Here is a 26143-nt window from a genome sequence, read left to right on the forward strand (position 1 = left end):
ACTTACACGGGTGAGCTTATTCATTTCCTTTTTTACTTTTATGATAGTCTGAAGTCATTAACATTGCCAGCCCCTAAGACGTGGTGTGCTTCTAGGCTGGTACTTACCAGTGATCGCTCAGGTTCCTGAAAGAGGAAGCAGGTGACGGTTGTACCCTTTCATGAATCACCATATAAACTGAGGGGTCCTCCAAAGTTCATTCGGAATTGCAAACATGTTTACCCTCAATTCATTTCTGGATGCAGACAAGCACCGTCTACTTCCATTCGCTATTCAGTGTTGGATTAACCTCCTCTATAACTTCAGCTTCTTGGACACGTTGTTAGTGGAAAACCAATGAGGATTCAGGGCTTACTTTGTTACACCCTACACACAGTTATAACACATCTCTTTCTTATCAGGTCACACTCACCAATGGAATTTTGGGTTGGCTGCATCTTTAGGTCGAATCCTCTGAGACACAGACACTAAGAATGCTGTCCTAACTGGGCGGCAATTTTTGTCTCAGGACCTAATCTTGCCATAGCTTCCCCTTTGGCTGATTTCTGAGCTCAAGGCTTTCTTATTTCTGATTCTCGTCACTTGCATCCCATCAGTACTTTGACTAGCTTGGCATATGCTAGTGCCTTTGGAACTTCAGAGCCCTCCCTTGCCCCTGCTTCTTTGTTCTAATTCCCATTTGCTACCTCCAGGAACCCACACTGCCTTCATTTCCTACTTGCAACATCACCTTGCATGCTTTCACAGGAGGTTTGCATTGCTGCAGTATACTAAGGTCTCTGGTCCAGACTGAGTCTCTAGCCATGAATATCCCCTCAAAGAGCTCAGAATCTAAGATTAAAAAGCTAACCAAACAGATCTATGAATGCCACAGTATGGTGTACAGAGTAGAGAGAGGAACAGAGAAGGCCCAGCAACTGTAGTAGGTGTATATAAAAAATAAAGTTGATGGCAGTGGTGGTGGGCTTGGGGGGGTTGTTTGTTTGTTTGTTTGGGGGTTTTAGTCGTGTTTTGTTTTGTTTTGTTTTGTTTTTTAAGAAATCAATGCCATCTAATCATTCTGGGACAAATGAAAATGACTTCTATCTATTCTATGCTAAAGAAGTGACATCTGTAAATGTTAGCTAAGTCATACATCATGAGTTGAGTAAGGGATTTTAAATAGGTACGGCTGTGGAAGGGTGGTAAAATAGGCCAGAGAACGAAGCCAATGTGAGATTATAAAGCTATTATACGGCATTCTCAAGAGCTGGAAATGCATGGTGTGAGTGTAAATGGGGTGTCACTGAAAGATTATGTGTGGAACTGTCAGATCATATTTCAGAATAATTGGCATCAATTGGGAAAAAGTACCAGGTCCATGAGTCCTTCTCTACCAGTGTTCTCCGACAAAACTAGTTCCAAGGATCAGTTTAATGATGTAATAAAATAGTTGCAAATAATCTGATCCTGCGTCCTAGAAACAAACGCAGATGGGAGCTGGGAAATCTCTACTGATGAAGTTCTCCAGTTGATTTGGAGGCAGCTGGACTATGAAGGTATTTGGGAGATAAAGTAAACTACCAACTAGACCACTGGCTTCCAGATGTGCAGATGAACATAAGCAGCCTGTGTGGATTGCTTCCTTTGACTGAAGGACCTGACCTGAGTATCACTGGAAGTCCATTGGCTCTATGATTATACGGACCAGACCAGAAAAGGAAGTCCCTTGCTGGCAACCTCCAAACAAATCTTATTCTTATTTCTTTCAAAAACACATCCGAACTTTAACATGACCTATTAAGACAGCTTGATCTGGTTATGGTCCCCTGGTACCAGTACTGCTTTGGGTTTTGATTTTGTTGTTAGTTTTCTCTCATGCCTGTTACTAACAATACACAGAGCTGCTGGTGACAATGTTCACCATCAATTTTTCTCTTGGCTAAATTAAGGACACATAAAGAATTCAGGAACTTTTTCAGGGTAAGACAAATCAGAAGACATGTTTAGGTAGAATGGTTAATGATTTGATTCAGCAAGAGAAAGAGGACTGGTTGGTTTAATATCAACCTCTAAGACTCAACAGAGTTAACCATCATCTGTTGGTATCCATTAGGCAATTGTCTTTACACAATAAGCTCTAAAAACTCCTAACAAGGAAGATTGGTGAATGCCAGTCATAAAATGTAGAAGTGAAGGGATAAAGGAATTTAAGTTGCTGGTATAAAAGAAATCCTTTGAATCCGTCTCAAAAAAAAAAAAAGGTATTGCTAATTTATTACAAAACTTATGAAGGGTGAAATGGAGTTTTGTCATACTCTGTAACAGTTTTATTGTTGTTGTTGTTGTTGTTAAATTTTATAGTTTTTATTATTTTATATTATTATTAGTTTCATCATATTCTGTAACAATTTTCTGTTACTCTAGAGCTATGACTTAAAAAATATGTTTTCTGTGCTGTTATCATAGCTATGCAGTAGATCTTCTTAGTTTAATTGAATTTCAGGGTCAAGACATATTACTGTGCTTTAACATAAAGGTGCTGAAGTGTTTTGAAGACAAAATAGTCATATTTAAACATTATGCTAATGAAAACTGAATTTCATTTTTTCCTTTTGAAAGATTTTAGATTATTTTATTTAAACCAATGTCTTTTGTGAACCCAGCTACATCAGTCTGTACTGTATGCATCATTTCATTTGCCTGTTTCTTTTGATGTTTCTCTCTCAAGGTACATCCATTTCATTCAAGGAATGAGGACCAGATGCAAAGAAGCAGGCACTGTTGAAAGCCAGTGGCTAAAATTAGATCATTGACAACATTTACTTATATGGTCGGAGTGAAACTTGAGTGTGTAACATTTTCTCCTGAAAGGAGACACTTCCACATCATGGTAATGCAAGCATTAGTTATCAAATTACATCCATATTACATCATTGGTAGTAAAACTGACCCAAAATAGAAAGAGAAACCATATACCTTTTCTGCCAAAAAACGAGCTAAAGACAAAATTAATAGACTTGTATTCATGGGGTTATTTAACCAGTCCCTTCTTAGTTAGGTCAAGATGTTTGTTCAAGAGACACTGTAACAGCAAAGAGGAAGAAAGTGTAACATAGCTGATAGAGGAACAGAAAGAGAGGTCTAGACTTTCCACTCTTGTTCTGTGATAGATTGTAAACACAAATCCTCAGTGACTAACGCAGACTCTTATTTATAAGCATCATTTCTTTCTCAGGTCTTCATATACACACTTGTGCAGTGAAGGTGTGTGTAAACAAGCACCTTATTAAAGCACCATCCTGTTGTTTGACTCCTTCTCTCAGAAAAATCCACAGCATTTGTGAACGTCTCCTTACAGGGAGTATGCATCTAAACGTGCACACATCACAGTGTGTGCATTATGGTAGCAAGAGCTCGTACATACTACATCATCAATCATTCTAGACATGCATTGTATCCCTTCTTTCCATATCTGTCTCCATCACACAGGGTGCCTGGGAGATACACCCAATTCTGAAGCACCATCGTTCAGTCTGGTGGCTCATCCCCACTGCTGATCAAGAGAGCTTGTCACTGTGCAGTGCAAACATCCACACCGGAACACACTGCTCTGGGAAACCTTCTTGTTTCTCCTGGCCCAGAACCACCAGTCCACTCTTCCTAATAAGGCTTCGAAGGATGTCCATGTCCCGAGTCACACTGCTGTCAGACAGGTCAAAGATACAGCCCTCCCGGGCCACATTGTCCTTCAGTATGATAACACCATTTTCTTTCAGGCCATCTCGACACCGGGAAAGAAATGCAAGAAGGTCCTTATCAGTCAGGTACCCTGCAAGTAGGGTCAGATTGGTAGAGAAACGGAGCAGGAGGGCAGTGAGTTGGAAGGAAAACAAGGGTAAGAATCAAAACAGTCCTCTGTATACTCATACAAATTGCTTAATAGCTTGAATTGTTTTAGTTGCAAGAGACTTTGAAAACATTAGGGGTTTTATTCTTTTGTATTTTTATCATGCTACCTGGACTGTGTACCTAATAGGCACTAGACACTACTGCCCTCCCCCCAGAGCTATTTCATGTCCTTACACAACACAATTGGGTTTGTGGTGTGTGTGTGTGGGGGGGGGAGTGGGAAAGAGAGAGAAAGAGAGAGAAAGAGAGAGAGAGAATATAATTCGTTGCTGTTTCATTTCCTAAGGATTTAAGTCTCAGAACATTTAGTTCTACCAATAAATAATGAGGATTAACCATTTATGGGTCCAATGTTTTCAAGTATTTACATTTCTGCAAAGATGTAGGCTGTTCCTAAGCTCCAGCTCCATCCCTAGGGGTAAGAATTGCCAAGTTTGTGCAGCAATGTTAAGAGAACTTCGGGGGCCCAGAGTTGTTGGGAGTTCACATGACAGCCAGAGCTAGCAAAAAGTGTTGTAAGTCCCAAGTGTCACCTTTCCTAAGGAGGAAATGGGGAAGGGCGGAAGCTATGCGGTGCAACACTGACCTGAGACCCACTGAATCCAGATGACGTCATATCTCCCTAAGTGGGGCGTGAACTCCTGCAGGCTGTAGCAGTGGTAACTTTCAACTTTGTCCTCGTTAACCTGCAAGTAGCTCTGGGCTTCAAGGAGGAAAGATTCCATCATGTCCACCAATTCAACACTGCTGAAAACAGGCAACAAGACGTGCTTGCTGACCCTTCCTATTCCAGAACCGCAGTCCAAGGCGCAGCCAGTTCCCGCTCTCCCTGGCCCCTGCAGAAAAATACCTTGTGGGCCACTTCAAGGACAGAGACTCACCTCGAGTCTCGGTATTACAATTATTTCTTTAAAATAAGTTTATTTGGCTCAATTTTAGACTATAAAATGTTTCATTTATGTGTATGACTCAACGTATTTGTTGTACACGTGTTTATAGATAAGTATCTATTACTGCATCAATAGAGAGAACATTTCATTATTCCCCTCCCCCCCAACCCCAAATATTTATAGTTCTGCTTGGTTTTGCCAAATTTATCTCTTTAACAAGAATCACAAACTATTATCTTGGCTTCCAATTCAAGGTAAGTTTCTCCAAGAAGTGAGCCATGAAGAACTCTGAAGAATAGCTTTTATGAGCATTGCAGCTAAATGGATGTAAACAATAGGTTATTACTTTGGAAAAATGCAGAGGTGGGGTAGAGCCCATCAATGACTTCTGATGAGTTTCATGATTGCTCTAGACATGCACTTCATGAAAACATTCAAATTCCTGCTGGGGTGATTGGAATTACAGTTTTTCTAACCTGGATTTTGAGACTCAGAATCATTTAGTCCTTTTCTTTGGGTGGTAAAGTTTGAGACCCCAGTTGAGGAATAGCCATTGTCCCTCTGTCTGTCTCACCAGGATTGTACTGTAAATAAAGTTCTGCCAACACACAACACAGACATCTGGATAAAGGATAATCCTTTCAGTCTGTGTCTCCTTTAATGCTGAAAGGTTTTTTTATTATTATTTTTGTACAGGAAACGATATGTTTACTGGAAAAAACTTTGAGTAAGGCTATGCATTAAATTAACTAGGAAAGGGATTTGGGAGGTGGTGGATAACGGAGAAGTTAGCTAATATAAATGTTCTCAAAATTGCTTCTATACAATTAAAGTAAAGCTTTGGATTTATGAAGAAAAACTCAGCTGGTCTAAATTATTCATCATGATTAGGATGGCTGCTGAATAGGTTTGCACTAGAAATTACAGTAATGGGATACTTGGAGCTAACAATCAAGATCTTACAGAGAAAGCCTACTCTTGATTTCTCAGGAACTAAGGATGAGAAATAGAGTTGGCTACAGATCAAAGGCAAATATGAGCAGAAGGAAACATTAAATATATATATATATATATATATATATATATATATATATATATATATATATGCCTTCCAGTACATCTAAGGGGCTTCCCTTATGCTAGAGAGGCACAATGACAAGGGCAAAGGGGGCAATTATAATGTCTTCTCAAATGGAGCAAGGGCTGCAATAAATGAGTATTTATCTGTCACATGCTCTTTATAGCCATAATAATTACAACAGTCAGAAGAAGCCTCTGTAAGATGATGCTGATGATGATTCCCCTTTTGGAGATGAGAAAAATGCCAGTCTCTAGTAATACGTAGCTAATGGCAAGAACCAGTGTGCGTGTGGGAACCGTCTGAACCAAACCCAGACTGCAGTAGGAAGATCGCCTACAGTGCTAAGGCTGGCTCCTTTGTTAGGAGCCCTTAATGTGATACAGTTGAAGGGACTCAAAGCCTTCATTCAGACTCAGCAGGAAAGGAATCTATGGCTGATCTTGATCAGCAGTTTCCACCTTGAGTCTAAGAAGCGAAGCAGTAGGACACCACCATGTGCTTCCCATCTCTGAGTTCACTTGGGCTCCTCTCTTGTTCAAGTATATATAACATAAATATGACTGATTTAAAGTCTTGTGAAAGTCATAATCTTTTATATAAAATCACAAAAGGAGAAAATATGGAGTGGTTATTATAAAGTTATCAGCAATGACTTTAATAGAAACTGGTGGGTTCAATAGGAGGTTCTCATTAAAACTGTTTCCTGGCATTGCTTGGTTCTGAGTAGCTCTATTGGTCATGCTGATCTCATTTGTGGAACAAGTGGCTTTAGAAGTGGAATCACAGACCTAAAGAACCCAAATAACAAGAAGGGTCCAAGGAAGGCTGTTTGAATCATTCTCCAAAGGGGAAATAAAATAGGTATCAGAAATGGGCGGAGGGAGAGAACTGGGTGGGAGAGGAGATGGGGAGAGGAGCAGGGCCAGGAGATCAGGTGTGGGGAGAGCAGGGGAGAGAGACAATGAAAATCGGAGCGGGGTGCATCTCCAGGACATGCCAGAGACATTGGACAGGGGCGCAGGGGCAGGGAGGATATGGGGCTGACTCTAGCTAAAACTACTAGTAATAGGGGATATGGATCCTGAAGTGGCCACTTCCTGTAGCCAGTCAGGACTCCCAGTGGAGGGATAAGGACAGCAACCCACCCACAAAACCTTCAACTGAAAAATGTGACCTGGCTACAAGATGTTCAGGAACAAAGAGCAGAGACAGAGGGAATGGCCAACCAATGACTGTCCCAAATTGAGACCCATTCCATGGACAAGACCCAATCCCTGACACTATTAATGATATTCTTTGATGCTTGAAGACAGGAACCTAGAATAACTGTCCTCTGAGAGGTTCTACCCAACTGCTAACCAAAACAGATGTAGATACCCACAACCAAACACTAAATGGAGCTTGGAGAATCTTGTGAAAGAGTTGGAGGAAGTATTGAAGGACCCCAAGAGGACAAGGACTCCACAGGAAGACCAACAGAGTCAACTAACCTGGATCCTTGGGGGTCTCCCTGAGATTGAAGCACCAACTCAAGACCGAGCATGGACTGGACCCAGGCTCCCTGCATATAAACAGCACATGTGCAGCTTGATCTTCATGAGGTTCCCCAACAACTGGAGCAAGAGCTGTCCCTGAGTTTGTTGCCTGCCTGTATATCCTGTTCCCCTAACTGTGTCGACTTGTCTGGCCTCAGTGAGAGAGGATGCACCTAGTCGTCCAGTTACTGTTACTTTTACTCAGAGAAGTGGAGGGAGGAACTGGGGGAGAAGCTGCCAGAGGAAAGGAGGTCTGATATTGGTACATAAAAATGAATAAATTAACTAATTAGTTACCAAAGAGAGAGAAGTAAACCCATGGAAAAAGAGAGCTAAGAGATCTCAAGATTGAAGTTGCGGAACACGTTTTTGTTCAATAAACAGATAATATGAAGCTAGTTCATGAAGAGGCCCTGCTCTCGGCCTCCCTGTGATTCTTCAAGGAAGCCCTTAGAGGATGTGGGCAAAAGCTTAGGCTTTTAACTGAATGATATTTAGTCCCACTGCCTTTTATACAAATAAACTGAGCTGAAATGTTCAAACTAGAACTTCCCAGAATGGCGATTCTCAGCCTTACTTAATGCTGTGACCCTTTAATATCATGTTGTAGTGGCCCCAAACATAAAATTATTTTGTTACTTCATAACTGTAATTTTTCTACTGTTATGAATCATAATAATCATATCTAATAATATCATAATCTAATAATCATATCCAAATATACAGGATATTTGATTATGTTACCTCCCAAGGGGTCACGACTCACAGGTTGAGAATCAGAGCCCTAAAGGATTTTTTTTCTCCACCCTCTTCAATTCTGTCTCCTCAATTCAGGCACTTGATGTTTGGTTACAGCTATCCTTGAAACTTTTACTAAACAGACACAAATGCTCCTTTCACCCAGGTGCAGCCTCTCTGACCACTGCCTTGTTGCTCTATTCTGTTTTGTCCTGGGTGGTTGGCACTGCCTCCCCTGACTTGGCAGTGCTATTCTCTTTCTGTCTGTCACTCACAGGCAGCACCTCTGAGAAGGGATATTTAAAGACTGATCTCTGAATCTGCTCTCACCTCTGCAGCGCGATGACTGCAGAAGCTGTGAGTGGACTGAAATCGGATGCCCTGAACAAATGTGAGTACAGTCTCACACCGTGTGTGATTTCAAAACAAGGTGACTTTTATTTCCACTTTCATTCATTGTTAAGTTCCTATCTATGGGTTCGTATAAGATAATTTAAAAAGCATTTTTCCTTCTGCTGATTTTGTTTTTAACATGCCTAATTGTTTTATTTTGCACAGCATTATCTTAAGACCAGTCAGTGAATCTGAAAACTAAAATGCGTGTGATTCACAGTGCTGTATAAAAGTCATGCCCTACAAACCAAATCTCATCATTCTTCTCATCAAATCTCTAGCAACTATCCAAGAAGACAAACACGCCAAATGCCCAACCCGTCTCATGTAGTACCACTTTATCCTACTAGTTATCAGGGATGCTGCCTTCATCCTGGTGCCATTTGTGGATTGTCTAAAGCAAATCCATTTGCAACCAGACGAAACAGCTTTTCCCACTGTCCCTTGTCACTTGGTGTTGAAAGGAAAGCAAAGCTTTAGATTAAACAGTCTGCCTTTTCCCAGTTGACACACAAATAAATCGTGTCACATACTCATATCCCCTAACTCCCTGTTTCTTGACCTAGATACTAATTTAGCAGATCTTTAAGGTCAAAGTACTAAAATAGCATTCCTTTAAGCAGACTATTTGGTCTTAGTTCAAGGTCACAGCTTTACAATGAGCCTTGTCTACTAAGAAGGGCTCTTGTATTTGAAAGGAGCAGCCTGCCTCTTTTCCAACATAAATATGCAAGCATGCAATGTTTCCTTTCCCAGGTCCAGAGGCATGATTATGGGCTCTGTCTGACCAGACTACCCATGGTCAGCTTGGCAGTCCTCATGGAGTGACAAGGCAGCTGGATTACAAGCTAGGCTTCTGAAGTATCTTGGATCAAAGTTGGCCTCACCATGAGGCAAGCAGGAGGGACTGCTTAGGGCAGAAGAGAGGAGGGTTGAAGTCTATAGTCTGTGATCAAAAATCAGGGATTTTTTTTTTCTTCTTCATGAAACAAATGGGGCGAAAATACATTGTGATTGAGAGCAAGGAATTTGGTGTAAGACCAACCTGGCTGGACTGATACTAACTGTGTGCAATCTTAAGGATTTCTTCCATCCCTTTAAGCCTCAGTTTCCACAACTAGAGAAGAGGACCTGATACCAGTCCTTACCTTTGCATTATAAAGAGTAAACTGATGGTGTTCCTGAAAGGCTTGGCCAACTCACCTACTTAGAATAAGGCTGTCATGAAGTCAGTCATTGGCTCTAGTTTAGAACTATTGCAGATTCTTCTGACATGAAAATATCCATGATGCCATAAATTCTCCACTTTTCAGATTTCTGTGGCTGTAACTTACATCACATAGACAATGGGTCTGGTAGACATCTCATCCTGACCACAGATCTCTACTCCCAGATTCGCAACTCAGATACAAGGTGCAGCAGGGAGGCTTAGAGGGAATAGAACCTCCCTTCAACACCACGGGTAGTCTTCAGGCTATCCTTCTGAGAAAGCTGACAGCATGACTCTAAAGCTAAGCATTGCTAGTACTTCCTTCACCAAAGTAAAACATCACCCACATTTTAGTCAAAGGACGTTGTGTTGAATTACAACAAATTTTGCTTGCAATTAGGAGTTTCCTCTTCAGTGAGACCACCAGCAGCTCTATTGTGTGGATTAAGACAACTTGAAAGCAAATTAAGTCATATGATGTGTGATGAATTCACGATAAGACATCATGGTATTATTAGTAATAGACACATTAGATTTCTTTTATGCTCATCTTGTTCATGAACTGAAGTGCCTAACAACTCTAGTCTTCTTTGACCTTCATTTTACTCCACCAGACAGATTCTGTTGTTATTCTCTAGCCATGGATGAGAAAACTAAAGCTAAATATATGTAAGTAACATGCCCAGGGGTGTTTATACATTAGGTAGGAGAATCATGATACTCTTATAAAGCTTAGGACTTTGGTTCTTACATTCTACCATCTTGTCTTTATACGACTTGGAAATTTCTTCTATAAAACGGAAGAGGTCCAGTCAAATCCTGAATAATAAAATAATCACATATTTTCAGGTAACAAGCTGAACTGTGTATTAAAAAAAATCATAAAAGGATTCTCTCATCCTTGGTTTTGCAACTGAATATAAGCATGTATTCATTTCCTAGTATATTTGATATGTATTTTAGAGACTTTATAAATCATTCTGAAATTCCCTGAAGCACGCATGAATTCTCAGCAGTCTGCTGTCAGCTGTTTGCCTCTGAGCTGCTGAAGAAGATGTTTCTGTAATCCTCATACAGTAATGTCTGCACTTCTAGCTCACCTTCCCCCAAGCACACAAGATTAGCTGCTACTACAGCGGTACAGTGCCAAGTGCATAAGCCCAGGGTTTGCTGAACTCCATCTCTCTAAACATCTTAAAACAGGCTTTCCGGCTGACCACTCAGCTGGGTTACATGGCTTTAACAACACAGGATCATGTGAGCTTAGACTTTACCAGGTCTTGGCCCTTTATTCCAGCATCAGTCAGAAAACTCACCCCGCCGGGCGTGGTGGTGCACGCCTTTAATCCCAGCACTCGGGAGGCAGAGGCAGGCGGATTTCTGAGTTCGAGGCCAGCCTGGTCTACAAAGTGAGTTCCAGGACAGCCAGAGCTACACAGAGAAACCCTGTCTCGAAAAAAAAAAAAAAAAAAGAAAGAAAACTCACCCCAACAAATTTCCTAAGAAAGTCACGAGAGGCTTGGATATCTGGGTTGGATAGTTCAATAAAATTTCCCATCATGCCTTCTTCTGTGGCTGGTACTTCTTGGTAGAAAAGTTTGGCTCTGGCATAGAACTGCATCTCACCATCAATGACTTGGCTTGTTAAAGCATACAATTTTACTGCGAAGAAAATATTGTCAAAGGTTATTAAAATGTATATGGTATAACAGGCTTGTTTTTTTAACAATGTAATGAATTTCTTAAAACTTCATGAACTTATGTTGTAGAAGTAAAGGCATAGATTTGATTTGATTTGATTTGATTTGATTTGATTTGATTTGATTTGATTTGATTTGATTTTTAGACAAGGTCTCCCTGTGCAGGTCTGGCTGCCCTGAAACTTGCTATATAGACCAGGCTTGGCTCAAACTCACATAGATCTGCCTGCCTCTGCCTCTGTTGGAATTAAAGATCTGTACTGCCATGCCCAGCATGGATAATGGTGTTAAATCAGAAATGTCTGCATTTGAGTTCTAGCCTAGAGATTGGCATGCAACAGAACATGGAGAAAACTATTTAAACCCTATGATCTTCAGGAACCATATCTATAAATCACTTTGACTTTAAATTTTCACAATTGAATAGCTAGTTCAATAAGCATGACTTACCATCTTATCAAAATAGTCTTACAGTATTTTGTACAATGGAAAAATAACTTCACCACATGGTGCTAAGTGTGATCTCGTAGTTCTGAGTGCTTTATGGAAATTTTCTCATTCATTCTTCCTGCTTAGCCCTGTGTTTCACTTCTTCAAAAGCAGTACATATACAAGTATGTCTCTATTCAAATACAGTACTTATGTATGATATTCTCAAAACATTCTTAAGGTCAAATTTTTTAAAATGCCCTAATCCATAAGGCCCCCAAACAAAACACTTAGAAAGTTTAGAATGTCTAAAGCTCTACAGCTATAGGAAGAAAACTATCAAACAGAAGGAAAATTCTAGAGCTGAAAGAAATCATAAGATCTAACCAGTGCTGGGAAGGATGGACTTTCTTTAAATGCAAATTTACAGCTACATTTAAATATGAAAACAGAAATAATAAGAAAAGGGCTGTAATGTCATTTGGAAAGAAAAAATAATTGACCTTTAAATTGAGTTGCCATATTTAGAAAATAAAAATACAGGACTCAAAATTATTTGAATTTTAGCTAAACAATAATGTATTAGTATTAGTATGCAGAAATATTGCCTCTACCAGGGACACACCTATAAATAAAAGCTCCTTTTGGTTGTGTCAGAGTCAGTTTAACTGGGATCTTTTACAAAACAAAGAGCTGAAATTAAGCAAATAAAACGCATTTCATCAGGAAGACTTGAATGCACTTTAGTGGCATTTGTGTTCTGAGGAACATTTGTTTTGAAGCAGAATTTAACGTTCGGTGAACTGTGAGAGTATTTACTTCCTACGAATTCATTTTTCAGAAGTTTCTTGAAGCTGTATTCCAACCCAGCAAATGATAAAATCAAGAGGTGCATACAGAAAGATGATGTCATTAACACAGGAATCCAATGAAAAGAAATCCGAGAGTGACAACTGCTTATCAGATCAGGCATAAAACTGTCCGTACTGCAAGAGAAATTAGAGGCTGGAGTTCGGCCAATAGAAAATGTAAGCCAAGAATCTAGGACACATTGGTAAAATTCCACAAAAAAAAATGTTTTAGCTCATAGTCATCAGAAATAAAATATGGTTGAAAGCTCTAGGTACAATATACAATGGCTCAAACATGCTATTATTATGAGATGAAGCAAAGCAAAATATGACATAATTTTTTAAGTAGAGGGAGTCAGAGGAAGAGTAACATTTAGCCTTGCCTGGGAACATTGGCTTTTCTTTAGACGACTGCAAAGACTGTACCAGTAGAGCAGGGCCTTACTTGATTCTAAAGTCAACAGTTACATACTCCCAAGTTTTCATTCTAAAAGTTCAAAACTGCAGTAGATAGCGTATGCACAGGACTGTGCTCTCATTGTAGAGTTAGGTTCAGACTTTCCAACTTGAAGGCACTGGAACTAATGTTTGGGTCACCACGGACAGAGCATGGATTTTCTGAAAGTTATAAGGAGTCAGTTTCTAAAGACTAGATAATTTTCTGGAGACCAACCGTATTATGTATGGTCTCCTCAATGTATATTAACTATTACACATGAATGTTCATTTTAAAATACAAATCTTTTAAAGCATTGGTACACAACTGACTACTGAATGAGATAATATAAAATTGAAAGTACACAGGCTCCAAAGCAATAGGAACTGCTGACCTAGCACCTAGCTTTTCCCTCACTTCCCTAGGTAAAGTCTTATATGAAATGCTAATAAACTCAACAGAGATATAAAATTCAAGCATCACCACTCCAACATTATGAGCATTCCAAATTCTTCTGGAGTCCTCAAAACATCAAGCTAGAATATCACAATTCAGAAGGTCTTCTCGGGAATGAATGCTGTTGTAAGCTTATGGATGGGCCAGGGCCCAATCTCTCTCTCTCTCTCTCTCTCTCTCTCTCTCTCTCTCTCTCTCTCTCTCTCTCTCTCTCTCTTGGAGACATTGTGCTACAGAATCCATGTATGGAGATCAGAGGATAGCCCTCAGGAGTCAGCTCTCTCATCCCAACACCTGGGTCCCGTCAAACTCGGGTCATTGGGTTTGGCAACTACTACCTTTACTCACCGACCTAACCGTCTCGCTGACCCCACTCAATGTTTCTGATCCATGTAAAACAGCAAATTCGCCATAGTCGTCATCAAATGCTTAAGTCACCGAGGAGTTGGTAGGGTATATTAAGTGCCTTAATCTAGAAATGGGCATGGTTCATTACATCAGCAACATTTTGGTTTCAAGTCAACGCAGAGCTCAGCAGGTTTCGGCTTCACCAGGTGGGCTTTTATGGTTCGAGGCTTGAGGTCTCATTTTCACCTAACTGACAGATGCGTTTCTCTAAGAAAGATATATGAGGTGTCATGGCCAATCCCAGGTTCTGCTTCTAATGACTCCTGAGGCATTCATGTTGGCCTAAGTCGTGTCTTTTTACTGTGAAAATTCATGTAGTGGTATTTTGTCACAAAATTGCAATGCCTCTGTAAATTTTGAGAATAGTTTTCTATAGAGACTACGTCAAAAAATGGCATCTATTTCTTTACCCATATTATTAATTGGTAAATATAAATACAGGCAAGAAATATACCCCATTGACAATGTAAGATAAATGTTACATTTACTTTCTATAGAAGAAAATAGTGAGATTGGATCCCAGTTCTGTGTGAATACAATACCCATTGCTTTGTTATCTTACATTTTGACCTGAAACTGCACCAGGTAAGAAAAAAGGGGATATTTTTCCTTCATTTCTTTAAAGAGGCAAATGCCCTTTTAGCATTTGCACTACAAAAATAACAAGGATTTTAAATTTTTGTTTTGTTTTGTTTTGTTTTGTTTTTTTGTTTTTTTGTTTTTTTGAGACAGGGTTTCTCTGTGTAGCCCTGGCTGTCCTGGCACTCACTTTGTAGACCAGGCTGGCCTCGAACTCAGAAATCCGCCTGCCTCTGCCTCCCGAGTGCTGGGACTAAAGGCGTGCGCCACCACGCCCGGCGGATTTTAAATTTTTAAATATGCTATTTAATTAATTCTTTAAGAATTTCATACATCATATTTTGATGATCTTAATTGTGCAATGAATCATGTATTAATGCCATTCACATGACTAAAATTAATTATACTAAAGAGCTGTATGCTGAATTCATAATTCTAAGTGTTTTCATGAAAATGTTTTTAGTAAGTCTCTCTTTTAATCATGTCAGTGAATAGGCAGCCACTGCCCTTAAGCTTCCTCAAAGTTATTCTTCTAGCAGGAATTCCTGATAGAAGGGAAGTGATGCACACTGAGTACTTCCTATGTGCTGGGAATTATCCTGGGTAGTTTCACACTGTTTCTTTTAATCCTGTAAGATTGACTCTTAATATTTTAGAAGACTAGAATGAGTGATCACTCAGGGGAGTACTGAAAGGATGAGGCTTAGTAGAACTGTTTCACTTAGCAAAAGACGTATTGCAGCAAGTCAAGACAAGTTTGAACTTGTCTGCCCACTTGAACAAAGTTTTTGTGTTAAGCAAAGTTGTGGTCCTTCTGCAAGATCACCCAGAACCATTTCTGAATAACGATGTCCAGGAGGTCCAGACTCCAAATAAAACAACTGACATTTGCTCTCTTTCATGTATGGAAAAAAAATGTGGTTGTGCTAGAACATTACTGATAGTTAATTTATGTGAACATCTCCAATTGGGCTATGTACAGGTCCCTTGAAGAACTTATAACAAACTAAAGACTTACACTAACATCTTTTCTTACACCAATTCCTGTTTGTAAATGGCCATCTTTAGAAAACTTTTCAACCCAAATCTCCAAATGAACTGCAAGCTGATGTCACTGAGTTATGTGAACCTACTCAGTGGCTCACCATCTGGATCCCCACAGAAAGTCAGTTTTCTTCATAGGCAATGCTTTCTATTGTTCTCAAACTGAAAAATATATGTGGAAAATTTCACCTCACTGCCCACTTTGGTTGAGCATCCATTCACTTAGGATAGCTAACAGCTCAAAAGGGGGCTGAGATACTTATGCCTGGGCTTTAATCCTGCCCTACCACATACCACCCCACATACCGTCTGCCTCCTGTGCCTAGTTCTACAAATAAAAGTTATGGAAGCTAAGAATACACTAAATAGGATGCTGTAACGATGAACTGAGGTTTCTAAAAACGTAAAATGCTAAGAGTAGAATGCTTCTCTGCCCTTTTCCGGAAGTCTCTTAAGGTAAACAGCATTGCTTCACCTTCCATTGAACACTTCAGTTCTTTATGTCTCATACATCACTGAAGCTAGGCAGGGATGCTGGAGGGAAGGCTTCCATGACAGATCTTATGACATAGTGAACTGGAGCAAGACTGGCTGCCTTAGACAGCCGATTGGAGGGTAGGGGAAAGGGAAGAAGGAATCAAAAGACTGGTTAACCACAGTTCTTTCCATAATTATCCCTAAACAACAAACCCTCTGTGCAGACCCTACAGGAAGGGTCCCCTCACTTTTTTTTTATAAAAAGGTTCTATTTTCGTTTTTATGAACTCTTAAAGTCATTAAGGACAAGGGACGCCAAACACTAAAAACACTGCTGTGGGCCCAGGAGGCAGCATCTCAGTTGCCTGTTTTATTTCCAACCTAAAAGGCATAATATCCGCTACAGCCTGAAAACTTGCACATATTAAGTTTATCGTCTTTGGTAATTCCTGCTCAAAAAAAAAAAAAAGTTAAGTGGTGACATTAAAGAGGTCTGGCACAGGGGAAGCAAGAAAATCTAACACCCACTGAAAACTGATGGCTTTTGCATGTATACTGCATGTGATTCTCCTAGATCCCCTGTTACCTTTTTGAAGAAAATGATGCTCAGAGGCATTTAACTTGCAAAAAGATCACTTCTCTAGCTTGACTAGTCTAAGACCATAACACTTATTCAGTTGTAATTCTCTGACTGCCTCATGCCCAGAATATGACTGGCTTGATCAGAAAGAAGTGTCTGATGGAACCATCTCTAAACAGCAATGGATTTTCTGAACAGAAGCACTTAATGATTATATATACATGAACATCACGCATAATCTTATATTTCTGGGCAATAGATTATAAACAAATGAAATGCATATCATTTGGGGCTAATGTATTTAAAGCTACCAGACCAGCTACATCTTTATTCACATCTTTTCTCCTTTGCCTTGGTGAAGAGTGTTATCTGGCTGATGGAGACTGGAGCATCCTGGATCCCTATATTCCTATAAGATGTGTCAAAAATGATATCAAGAGTAAAAACATGGGTGTAACCAATGATATCTGTCTATTTGTTACTGCAGCAGAGCCTAACCCATACCAGCTAATACCAGTAACCTCTGTTACTGTTGTCACAGACGTATTGTAGATACAACCACCTTACTAATTCTCAGAGAAAACTAATACCCACGCTGAATTACCAGAATAGAGACAATGAGTGTTCATTTATGGAGAATTGAGTAATGATAAATCTGACTTTGGCCTGGAGTAAACTGATTTTATTCCAGTTGCACTCATTAAAGGAACTTTCCCAGCCTCTCAGAAGTCACTGTTGAGGCAAGAACAGAGATTGAAAAGTGGACCCAAACTCTAAGCCTAAGCAGAAATGCTATAAATTTCCCTACATTTTATTTTGGGCTTCCTTGGACTATTTTGTCTGAAATATCAGTTTTTGCAAATTCACACAATCATGAAGGAGGAAAAATGGACAAAAATAAAACCTCTGTAAAAATCAAAATAAGCCTGGCATGGTGGCGCACGCCTTTAATCCCAGCACTTGGGAGGCAGAGGCAGGCGGATTTCTGAGTTCGAGGCCAGCCTGGTCTACAAAGTGAGTTCCAGGACAGCCAAGACTACACAGAGAAACCCTGTCTCAAAAAAAAAAACCAAAAAAAAAAAAATAATAATAATAATCAAAATAATTACATTAGATTAGATACATTTTAATTACATTAGAAAAGATAGCCAGGCAGTGGGTCCCAACACTAGGGAGTCAAAGGCAGGCAGAGCTCTGTGAATTCTCAGCCAGTCTGGTCTACAGAGAGAGTTCCAGGGCAGCCAGGGCTACATAGAGAAACCCTGTCTCAAAGAAACAAAAACAAGACAAAATATTTAATACCAAATGTAATTGGTAGACTACTTCAAACTAATTCTCATCCAATTTTGAGCCGAGATTGTCTTATTCTTATCTGATTTACCGCTGCATTTAGAAATAAGTTCCTTTTCTGTCTGGTAACCATTTTAAAGTCTGTCTGTCATTTGTCCACTAGTGAATCTTTTCTCAGCTATTACAATTCATAGCTTTCTCCAGTCTAAATGACACAGTGTTGCCAAAGACTCTTATTGAACTGTCCCCCATAGACTGTCCCCAGAAGTATGTGATTTGCCCGTATCTGGAGGTACCAGGGCAATAACTTTCCAAATGATCAGCCCAGTTGTTTTTGTTTTTTATTTCCCCCTTAGGATGACGGTGATACATTTATCATAATGGAAGATATCTTCAGCTTGCTTGGGTGTCACTCTCTCTAAACAGATAACACAGCTCTGAATTTTCTTTCTTTCACTTAGAAAATAAAATTGTAGGGAAGATATAGGGAAATGAGGGAAAGAGGAGTGATATTTACACGTAGTGTAGCTGGACATATTTTCATATGAAAGCTGTGTAAATATAAGATGAGCATACCTACAGGACTAGAATTTAAAACCTCTCAGAAGTAATTTTATAAACTAAGACTTTGATGGCTGCTAACATCCAGACTCTTGAATGTAACACTAAGAACGAGGTAGTTCTTTCCACAGCAGGAAACTGGGACCAAAGCAAGTACACAATGGGGCTTTCAGCCAACCTTAAGCAAACAGACCAAGACTGAGAAACAGCATTCTTGTTTTCACTGGGAGAAAATATAAATCAAAGAGGCAGGAAGAGGGTACTTCACAGTTTAATCATAAGTTGTTTCCTCTTTAGTGCTGGTTAGAGGGTCCTGAAGTTTGAACCTTCACACAGGTTGAAAAAGCATTCTACAAGCATACCTGATAAGCTCTCTTGTCCCATTTCCCTGAAACTGAAGGGAAAACCAAAAATGAAGGCAGACTACTATCCCTTGATATCAAAAATACAAACTACAATCAGCTTTCTTCAGTTCTCTGATGATACTTGTGACATAGAGCAGAACAGACTGCGCGCGCACACACACACACACACACACACACACCTTCACCACCATACTTACACATTCATGCATGCATATTTTGATCCCTCATCACATAATATCTGTTTTCAATTTTTGCTTAACACAACATGAATAGTCTCAACTCTGAGTTACCTAACTTTCCAACTTGAGCAAAACACAACATTGACAACTCAAGAATTGAGTTTCTCTAAACCTTGTAGTCCCTCAACTTCCCCCTAGAGCAGCAAGTCACTATGCCTAAGGGGCCATGAAAACCCTGAAATAGAGTTCAGCCTTGCCAGGTGGCACTCCATCTTCCCCTCTCCATAAAAGAATGTCACTGAAGCATTTCACCCACTGACACTGGTCTGGGTCCTCCTTAGCTGAAAAGCCCCCTGCCCTATGTCTCTCCAAGCCTTCCCACAACTTCACACAACTCATCAAGTTCCTTCTTGTCCCTCCTCTACCAGCTCTAACTCACTTACCCAAGGGAATTTTTTCCAGCAGGTAGAGGTAGCTCTGAAAGAAGTCATTGCGAATGGCTTTGTGTAGGATAAAGGACATGCTATGACGACAGAGTTCGTCGTCGGTCTTCTGCCAACGGGATCTAAAGGCAAAATGGGCTCCCAGGTGGGCCATGGTGAAGGGGGATAGTAATTATTCCTGCAGAGAAAGGACGCTTGTCTGGCTGCTCCTTTGAATTAGTCTTCTCTTCCTCAAAGAACTTGAGCCTGTCATTTTAAACCAGTCCCAGGTCCCATCTATATCAGGACAGGCTGTCATGGGTTGTAGGGGGAGGGGTAGCAGACATGGGGAGGTCAGGCTCTTGGCACATCCACCCCACCGTCTGATTGCTTGCGCGACACCACTCCAAGCCAGCAGGTGCTAAAAGTAAAGATGGAAACAGACTGCATGAGATCCTGCTTCATCCGGGTAAAAGCACGCTTCCCTCCCTCCTGGGCTGCTTCAAACAGGCTCAAGTGCTGCCTGCTAACACCCTGAATACTTGCTTTAATTTGATTCTGAAATTGGAACAGCCTAATTTCCATTTCAAAGAGTTGTGAATATTTTGCAGGAGGTCCTGTTCCCTGATTTCCATTGCTCCTGGAACACTGAATCCTCAAATTACAAGGGCCCTTCAAAGCCGTCCTAGCCACTCACATTCCTTTCATCGGGACACTTTTTTTTCCCCTCAAATCATTTTATGGAGGTGGATATGTGTTTCCAGTGTTTAAGGATCTTCCAGAGGAGCAATTATTTGAAAGCCTGTTTTTGAAATTATATACCCTCCTCTATCAGCAAGCTCCTCCACTTAACTTGTTCTGAGCAACGCCTATTCATTCAAGTCTGTTTATTCCTGTCTACTATGAATATGATTTTCCTTTTAAGTTCCCTTGTGTTTTATGTACTATCCTTCGTCTCTCCAACTCATTTCTCTGCTTTTTCCATGATGTTCCATGTTCTAGAGGCCAAACTGTTTTGACTATATCAGAGACCCCATTACCTCTGATTCAGCCAATAGATTGTGCTGTAGGAGACAGTAATAATAAAGTCTAGATGCTCATAGATTCCCCTGGCACCAACACTCCCTGGAGACACCACAAGACCATTGTATGCTTTAACAAAAACATGTCTTCTCATGCATAATGCACACATGTGTGCACGCACACACACACACACACACACACACACACACTATCTATCTATCTTTCTATCTATCTATCTTCTTTATTGTTCATTGTTTATAGTACATAACACTATTGTCCCTATACATGTGCTCCCACTGACCCTATATACAATAGAAACATTACAGTAGACAGCTTCTTGAGATGACTTCTGACTTAGTTTGTGGTGCCATAACATTACATAGTGTAGGTGGCTTAAACAATAAACATTTATTTCTCATAGTTCTAGAGGCAGGGAAATACAAGATCAAGGTGCCAGCACATGCTGTACCTACTGAAAATTCTGTTCTTGACTGTTTTCTTCCTGTCGCATGCTCACATGTGAGGGAGCAGAGCTTGCAGTCAAGCCTTTATTCACATCTTAACAGGGCACTATCCTCACTTGGAAAGATCCCACGTTCCCTGCTGATTACTGTCTCAGTCTGTCATCTCCAAACTGCTTGACCTTAAGCATTGGGATTTTAGCCTAAGTGTTTCAAGGGGACACAAACACATCACCTGTAATTCCACCCCCACTTTCCTCCACTTATTATTCCTGCCTTCCTGTCATCTTCTTTCCTTGATGATAGGCTGACCTGGATGGCTTACCATCACCCATGTAATGTGAAACGGAGCCATAGTCTCCAGAAGTGTGCTTTGTATCCTAATCATCTTCTTTCACCTTCCAATCTTCCTATATCCCCTTTCCTACCGTCAGGACAGAAGGCAAAACCGTTAAGTTTGGTTTCAGTGTTTCCATCCCTGGCTTCAGGACCTGCTGGGAACCCAGTTTGTTACCAATTTTCCTTTCCCACAGTTTGCCATTCATGAACAGGTACTTCTCTCAGGCCTGGGCCTATTGAGAGATGGCATTCCATATTTTCCATAAAGGTCCAGCCATGCTGTCTGTCATCGTTCATGCCAGCTAGGATTTCCTGGCCTGGCAAATGAAATCCTGTCTACATAATCTCAAATAATTTTTCGCCATTAAATTTTCATAAGGATGTGCGCATGTCTAACTTTTTGGTGTTGCAACAATATATTGACTTTTACAAAGTTCACATTTGAGAATTGTACAATAGAGCTACAAAAAAATCAAAAATATCTCATAAGATTTTAAAGCAGATTTACAATTTTGTGTTGGTCCAAATTCATAGCTATCCTCAGCTACATGTGGACTACATGATGGACATGCTTGACTTGTGTGTGCTTATACATGTGTGCATATAGATATAGGTATGTGCATATGCAAGTACAGACAGATCCAGAAAGGGGTGTCAAAGTCCCTGGAGCTAGACTTACAGTTTTGAGCTACCTGATTTGGGTGCTGGAGTCTGAAGTCAAGTCTTCTTCACATACATGTTCATAACTGCTAGACCATTTTTCTAGCCCCAAGAAAGTATATTTACTGGGATCAAACAGATATGACTGAGTTGAAAATTCTCCCCTGACATACATATAAGGTAACCTTGGCAAATTAATTTCTTAGTGTCTCTGAGCCTTCCTCTTTTGTAATACAAAGACAACGATAATGCTATGTTATATATGATGCAGGTACTAAATAAGTACTCGATCTAAAACATGAGAGTGCTTAGCACACATATTCAATAACTGCTAGCCATTGTCATTACAATCATTGGTAGAAAGCCAGTAATGAGTTGCAGGTCTCCAAAGCACACTGTCTATCTGACTATACTTAGGTTATAGTCAAGAAATTCACCACATACATACTGAAGGGGTGCATTACAGTCAGTGTGGTTAAAAACTGGAGAGAAATATAAATGAAGTGAACTATGGGAGTTTGTTCATGTGTTCTTTAAATTGTCCAGTGTTGCGGCCCGACCAGCGGGAAATCGGGTTCCCTCCCCCTTCCTTTATAACTGGATGTCGAAACTAGTAAAATTGGGCTTTGAACAGGATGATCTTGCCTTGGCCTCATTTCTTCTCCCTCCCCGTCTAGCTTCCTCTCTTTTCAGCTCCAGCTGCCATCCTCAGTTGAACCGTTCACGTTGCGGACTGTTGGTCGGGCTGCAACAGTTCAGTTGTTGGAAAACTCAGGAGAAAATTAAGGCCATCTTAGAGAGTCTGCTACTAGAATGTGTGCACTGGTGTGGATGTGAACACACACACACATTGCATGTGTGGAGTTTTGTAATTCAATTGTAGAGGTTTTTTTGTTTTGTTTGTTTGTTTGTGTTTGTTTGTTTGTTTTGAGACAGGGTTTCTCTGTATAGCCCTGGCTGTCCTGGAACTCACTTTGTAGACCAGGCTGGCCTCGAACTCAGAAATCTGCCTGCCTCTGCCTCCCAAGTGCGGGGATTAAAGGTGTGAGCAACCACGCCCGACTTTTTTTTTAAGATCTACTTATTTATTTCATGTATGTGGGTACACTTTCATTGTCTTTAGACACACCAGAAGACAGCATCTGATGCCCACACCAGATGGTTGTGAGTCACCATGTGGTTGCTGGGAATTGAACTCAGGACCTCTGGAAGATCAGTCAGTGCTCCTGACCGCTGAGCCATCTCTCCAGTCCAATTGTGGGTATGAACTTTGCCTATGACAAGTTGTATCACAATGGATTGTGCTCATTGGGCCAGTAAGCACACATACTCTTTTCCTCTGTCAACTGTGTTTGTCAGTATCCAGCAGGATGCTGACACTTAGCCTTAGTAAGATGCTAGTCTTCGGAGAGAACTAACTGACTCCAGGTACTCATATTGGTTCTTTAACAGTTGATCTTGGCAAGATTTTTCAGTGTTTACAGAGACAATTATTCACTATGAATTATATGCTTTTATATCTGGACAAGGATTATTAAATGTTCTTATATCTTTATATTATAGACCTATAATTTCTAAATAGGGTGAAAGAGTAATTCACGGCTTCGTCCACTTAGTTTGCTTCTATGGGTCACATTAGATTTTTGTGAGACTTTCTCCTAGTCTCCAGCTAAAATTGAATTTGCTCCCTTACAGTGATTGTTTTTCTCTTACGGTTGAAACACTCTATTTGTTGCTGCCCCACACCATCCTTGGCTACATTCCCACCAATGAATAAGGTTATATAATATGTATACACCTCAAGTCTACCACAGCCATCTAATTTCCAGGCAGAGAAGGAAAATGACTTTGGGAAAGAGGAGACCAAGTGAAACACCAACATTTAATAAGAAAAACCCCTCATTTTGGAATTCTCTTTCTCCTTGACCCTCATCTTTTCTACTTATAATTTTTTTGAATGTATAAATAGTGAAGACCAAGAAAGAAGGTATATAGTTAGGAGACTTATACCAAGAAATTTGCCTTGAGAGCTCCTACTCTGTGGCAGGAAAAATAGATGAAGTTTCTGTTGGATTCTTTTCTCAAAAGAACAAAACAAGATTTCTCTTTTATTATTAATTGTTTTATTTATTTACATTGAAAATGGTGCCCCCTCCGACCCGGTCCAGGTTCCCCCTGCAAGAGTTCTTCACCCCCTACCCCTCCCCCTTTGCCTCTGAGAGGGTGTACTCTGTTTTCAGCAGTTGGGTAAGATAGTGAGATTTGTGTTTTGAAGGCTTTTGTTGGGGATATTTTGCCACTGGGATTGCTTGTAAAGACGCTCTCTTACAGTGCTTTACTGTTACACTGGAATGGCAGCTTCCACTCCTGGAAAGGCTGTGGCATTCAAGATAAAAACACCAACAGAGATTAGGGGGAAAAAAAGGATGATAACGTAGAAAAGTTGTGGTTCAGAGAGGAAGACTTTCCTTCTTTGAATCCAGAAGCCGGCAAACAGAATCAGCCATGCAGACGTATTGGGACCCCTTCTGGAGTATGGGAAAATCCACCTAGTAGCCAAGCAACCCTCAAAGAGAATCCTGCTTCTGCCTTTTCTGCTACATTCAGCAATTCAGGATCCCACCACGCAAATTGGAGGGAAAAATGTCAACTATGGTCCTGAGTGGCTGTAAGAACTTGGTGCCTAAGCCTGCGCCACCTCCCTCTAAACCCAACACATGGAAAGCTTACAGACTGGAACGCAAATCCAGCTCCCTTTTCTCTAGCTGGGAGTCTGCCAGTTTCTGTTACTAAACTAGCTGCCAGTGCAGATCTAAACTCTCCCAAAGAGTACTAACCCTCTGGTTGAGCTCAGTTTCTTCTCTCCTGACCAAATAGACCAGATCGGCTGAACCAAGAACAGGAAGAGTGAGGTCCTGAAGACTCTGAAGGATGAACAAAATGGAGACTGCTTAGAAAGTAGAGCCTGTGACAATCTGTGAGGCAGAGCCGGGCAGTGGGAGGCGAGAGCAGCCACACACCTGAACCGAAGGAAAACGGAGAACAAGGTTGTCTTCGGAACGGTCTTTCTCTGCCCAGGGTAGAAGAACAGGAGGTCCTGCCCGACTCTCTGGAAGCAGAGCACAGGTTATTAAAGGCAGTGGGAAGGCAGGAATATCCTCAAAATGATGAGAGCTGCCTTCCGCTCACAGAGGATGAACTCAAGGCGTTCCATGTTGAAAACAGAGCAGTTCTAAAGAAATGGGTTGGAAAGAATAGAATAGCCATTCTTGCAAAGCCATGCTTCTAGAGTGTTCTCCCCTCGGAGAAGCACTTACACTGCCGAGTGTAAGGACTTGGACACGGAAACAGCAGTGAGCCGTCAGATGACGACACCTGGAAGGAGAGCTATAAATGCTCACACTTGATCTGCTCCACTGAGCTCAGCCTTGTGGTTGGAGAATGTAAAGTGTTCTTTTCCTATCTTATGTTGTTGAACCTCATAAATATGAAAATTCATATTTTCCATCCACCCTGAATATCAAGGCTTCAAAAATCAGATTTCCTATATCCAACTATATCTGAAAAATTTACAGCTATATCCAAACAAAAAAGGGGTAAAAACCAAAAAACAAAACAACTACACATGCTTGATTAAGTTACCTGAACAGCCAAAAAGTATATGAGATTTTTTAATAAAGAATCTTTTAATCTAAATAAAGATTTTTTTTTACTAAATAAAGGCAGACCAGCCACTTGGCCTCTCTAGGTACTCTCAAGTAAAAAACTGTCTGGATCTGTAAATGGCTCAGGGATCTTAAGTGACTGACTCAAGCCCAGTGACTGGCAACTTGCCCTTGCCTTCTGTATATAATAGTCTCTACTGCTAACCATATATCTGGGTGAATCGTAAAACCATGGCGTTACATGAACTACAATTTGCAAAGATATGATATTTGTTAGTTGTTAAGCATACAAACTTAAAACATCTAAAAGTACAATGATTTATCGATTGTAATGAATTACTTATTTAATTAAATTACTTAATTTATTTACTGCCAAGGTGAGGGTTGGCCCCCTTCCTCATATAAGCTAGATCCATGACTAACACACACCTCTCAACCCAAGCACGTTGGCATTAACAGGAAAACAAACACGTGATAAAC

The 26143-nt window shown here is 40.4% G+C and overlaps 1 protein-coding gene and 1 pseudogene across 1 annotated transcript; one reads left to right on the plus strand and one right to left on the minus strand.

Moving 5' to 3' along the window:
* Positions 1–184: 184 nt before the first annotated feature.
* Ntmt2 (N-terminal Xaa-Pro-Lys N-methyltransferase 2) lies at positions 185–19981 on the minus strand. Its single transcript, XM_021175022.3, has 4 exons — positions 19537–19981; positions 11225–11400; positions 4478–4727; positions 185–3811 (listed from the first exon to the last, which is right to left on the minus strand). The coding sequence occupies exons 1-4, from the start codon at positions 19688–19690 to the stop codon at positions 3540–3542; spliced, it is 852 nt and encodes a 283-aa protein (XP_021030681.1). The 5' UTR covers positions 19691–19981; the 3' UTR covers positions 185–3539.
* LOC110296342 (vasculin-like protein 1 pseudogene) lies at positions 19949–25515 on the plus strand (annotated as a pseudogene).
* The last annotated feature ends 628 nt before the right edge of the window (positions 25516–26143 follow it).

Source organism: Mus caroli, unplaced genomic scaffold (genome assembly GCF_978045245.1).
Source record: "Mus caroli unplaced genomic scaffold, Mus_caroli_1 scaffold_1, whole genome shotgun sequence".
Lineage (NCBI taxonomy): Eukaryota > Metazoa > Chordata > Mammalia > Rodentia > Muridae > Mus > Mus caroli.

Coding starts and splice junctions, on each gene's coding strand:
- Ntmt2 (XM_021175022.3), bottom strand. CDS start 19,690: ATGGCCCACCTGGGAGCCCATTTTGCCTTTAGATCCCGTTGGCAGAAG. Junction 4,728..11,224: donor TTCTTAGGAAATTTGTTGGG/GTGAGTTTTCTT, acceptor ATTTTTCTGCAG/GGGCCAGGGAGAGCGGGAAC. Junction 3,812..4,477: donor CTGGATTCAGTGGGTCTCAG/GTCAGTGTTGCA, acceptor CCCTACTTGCAG/GGTACCTGACTGATAAGGAC.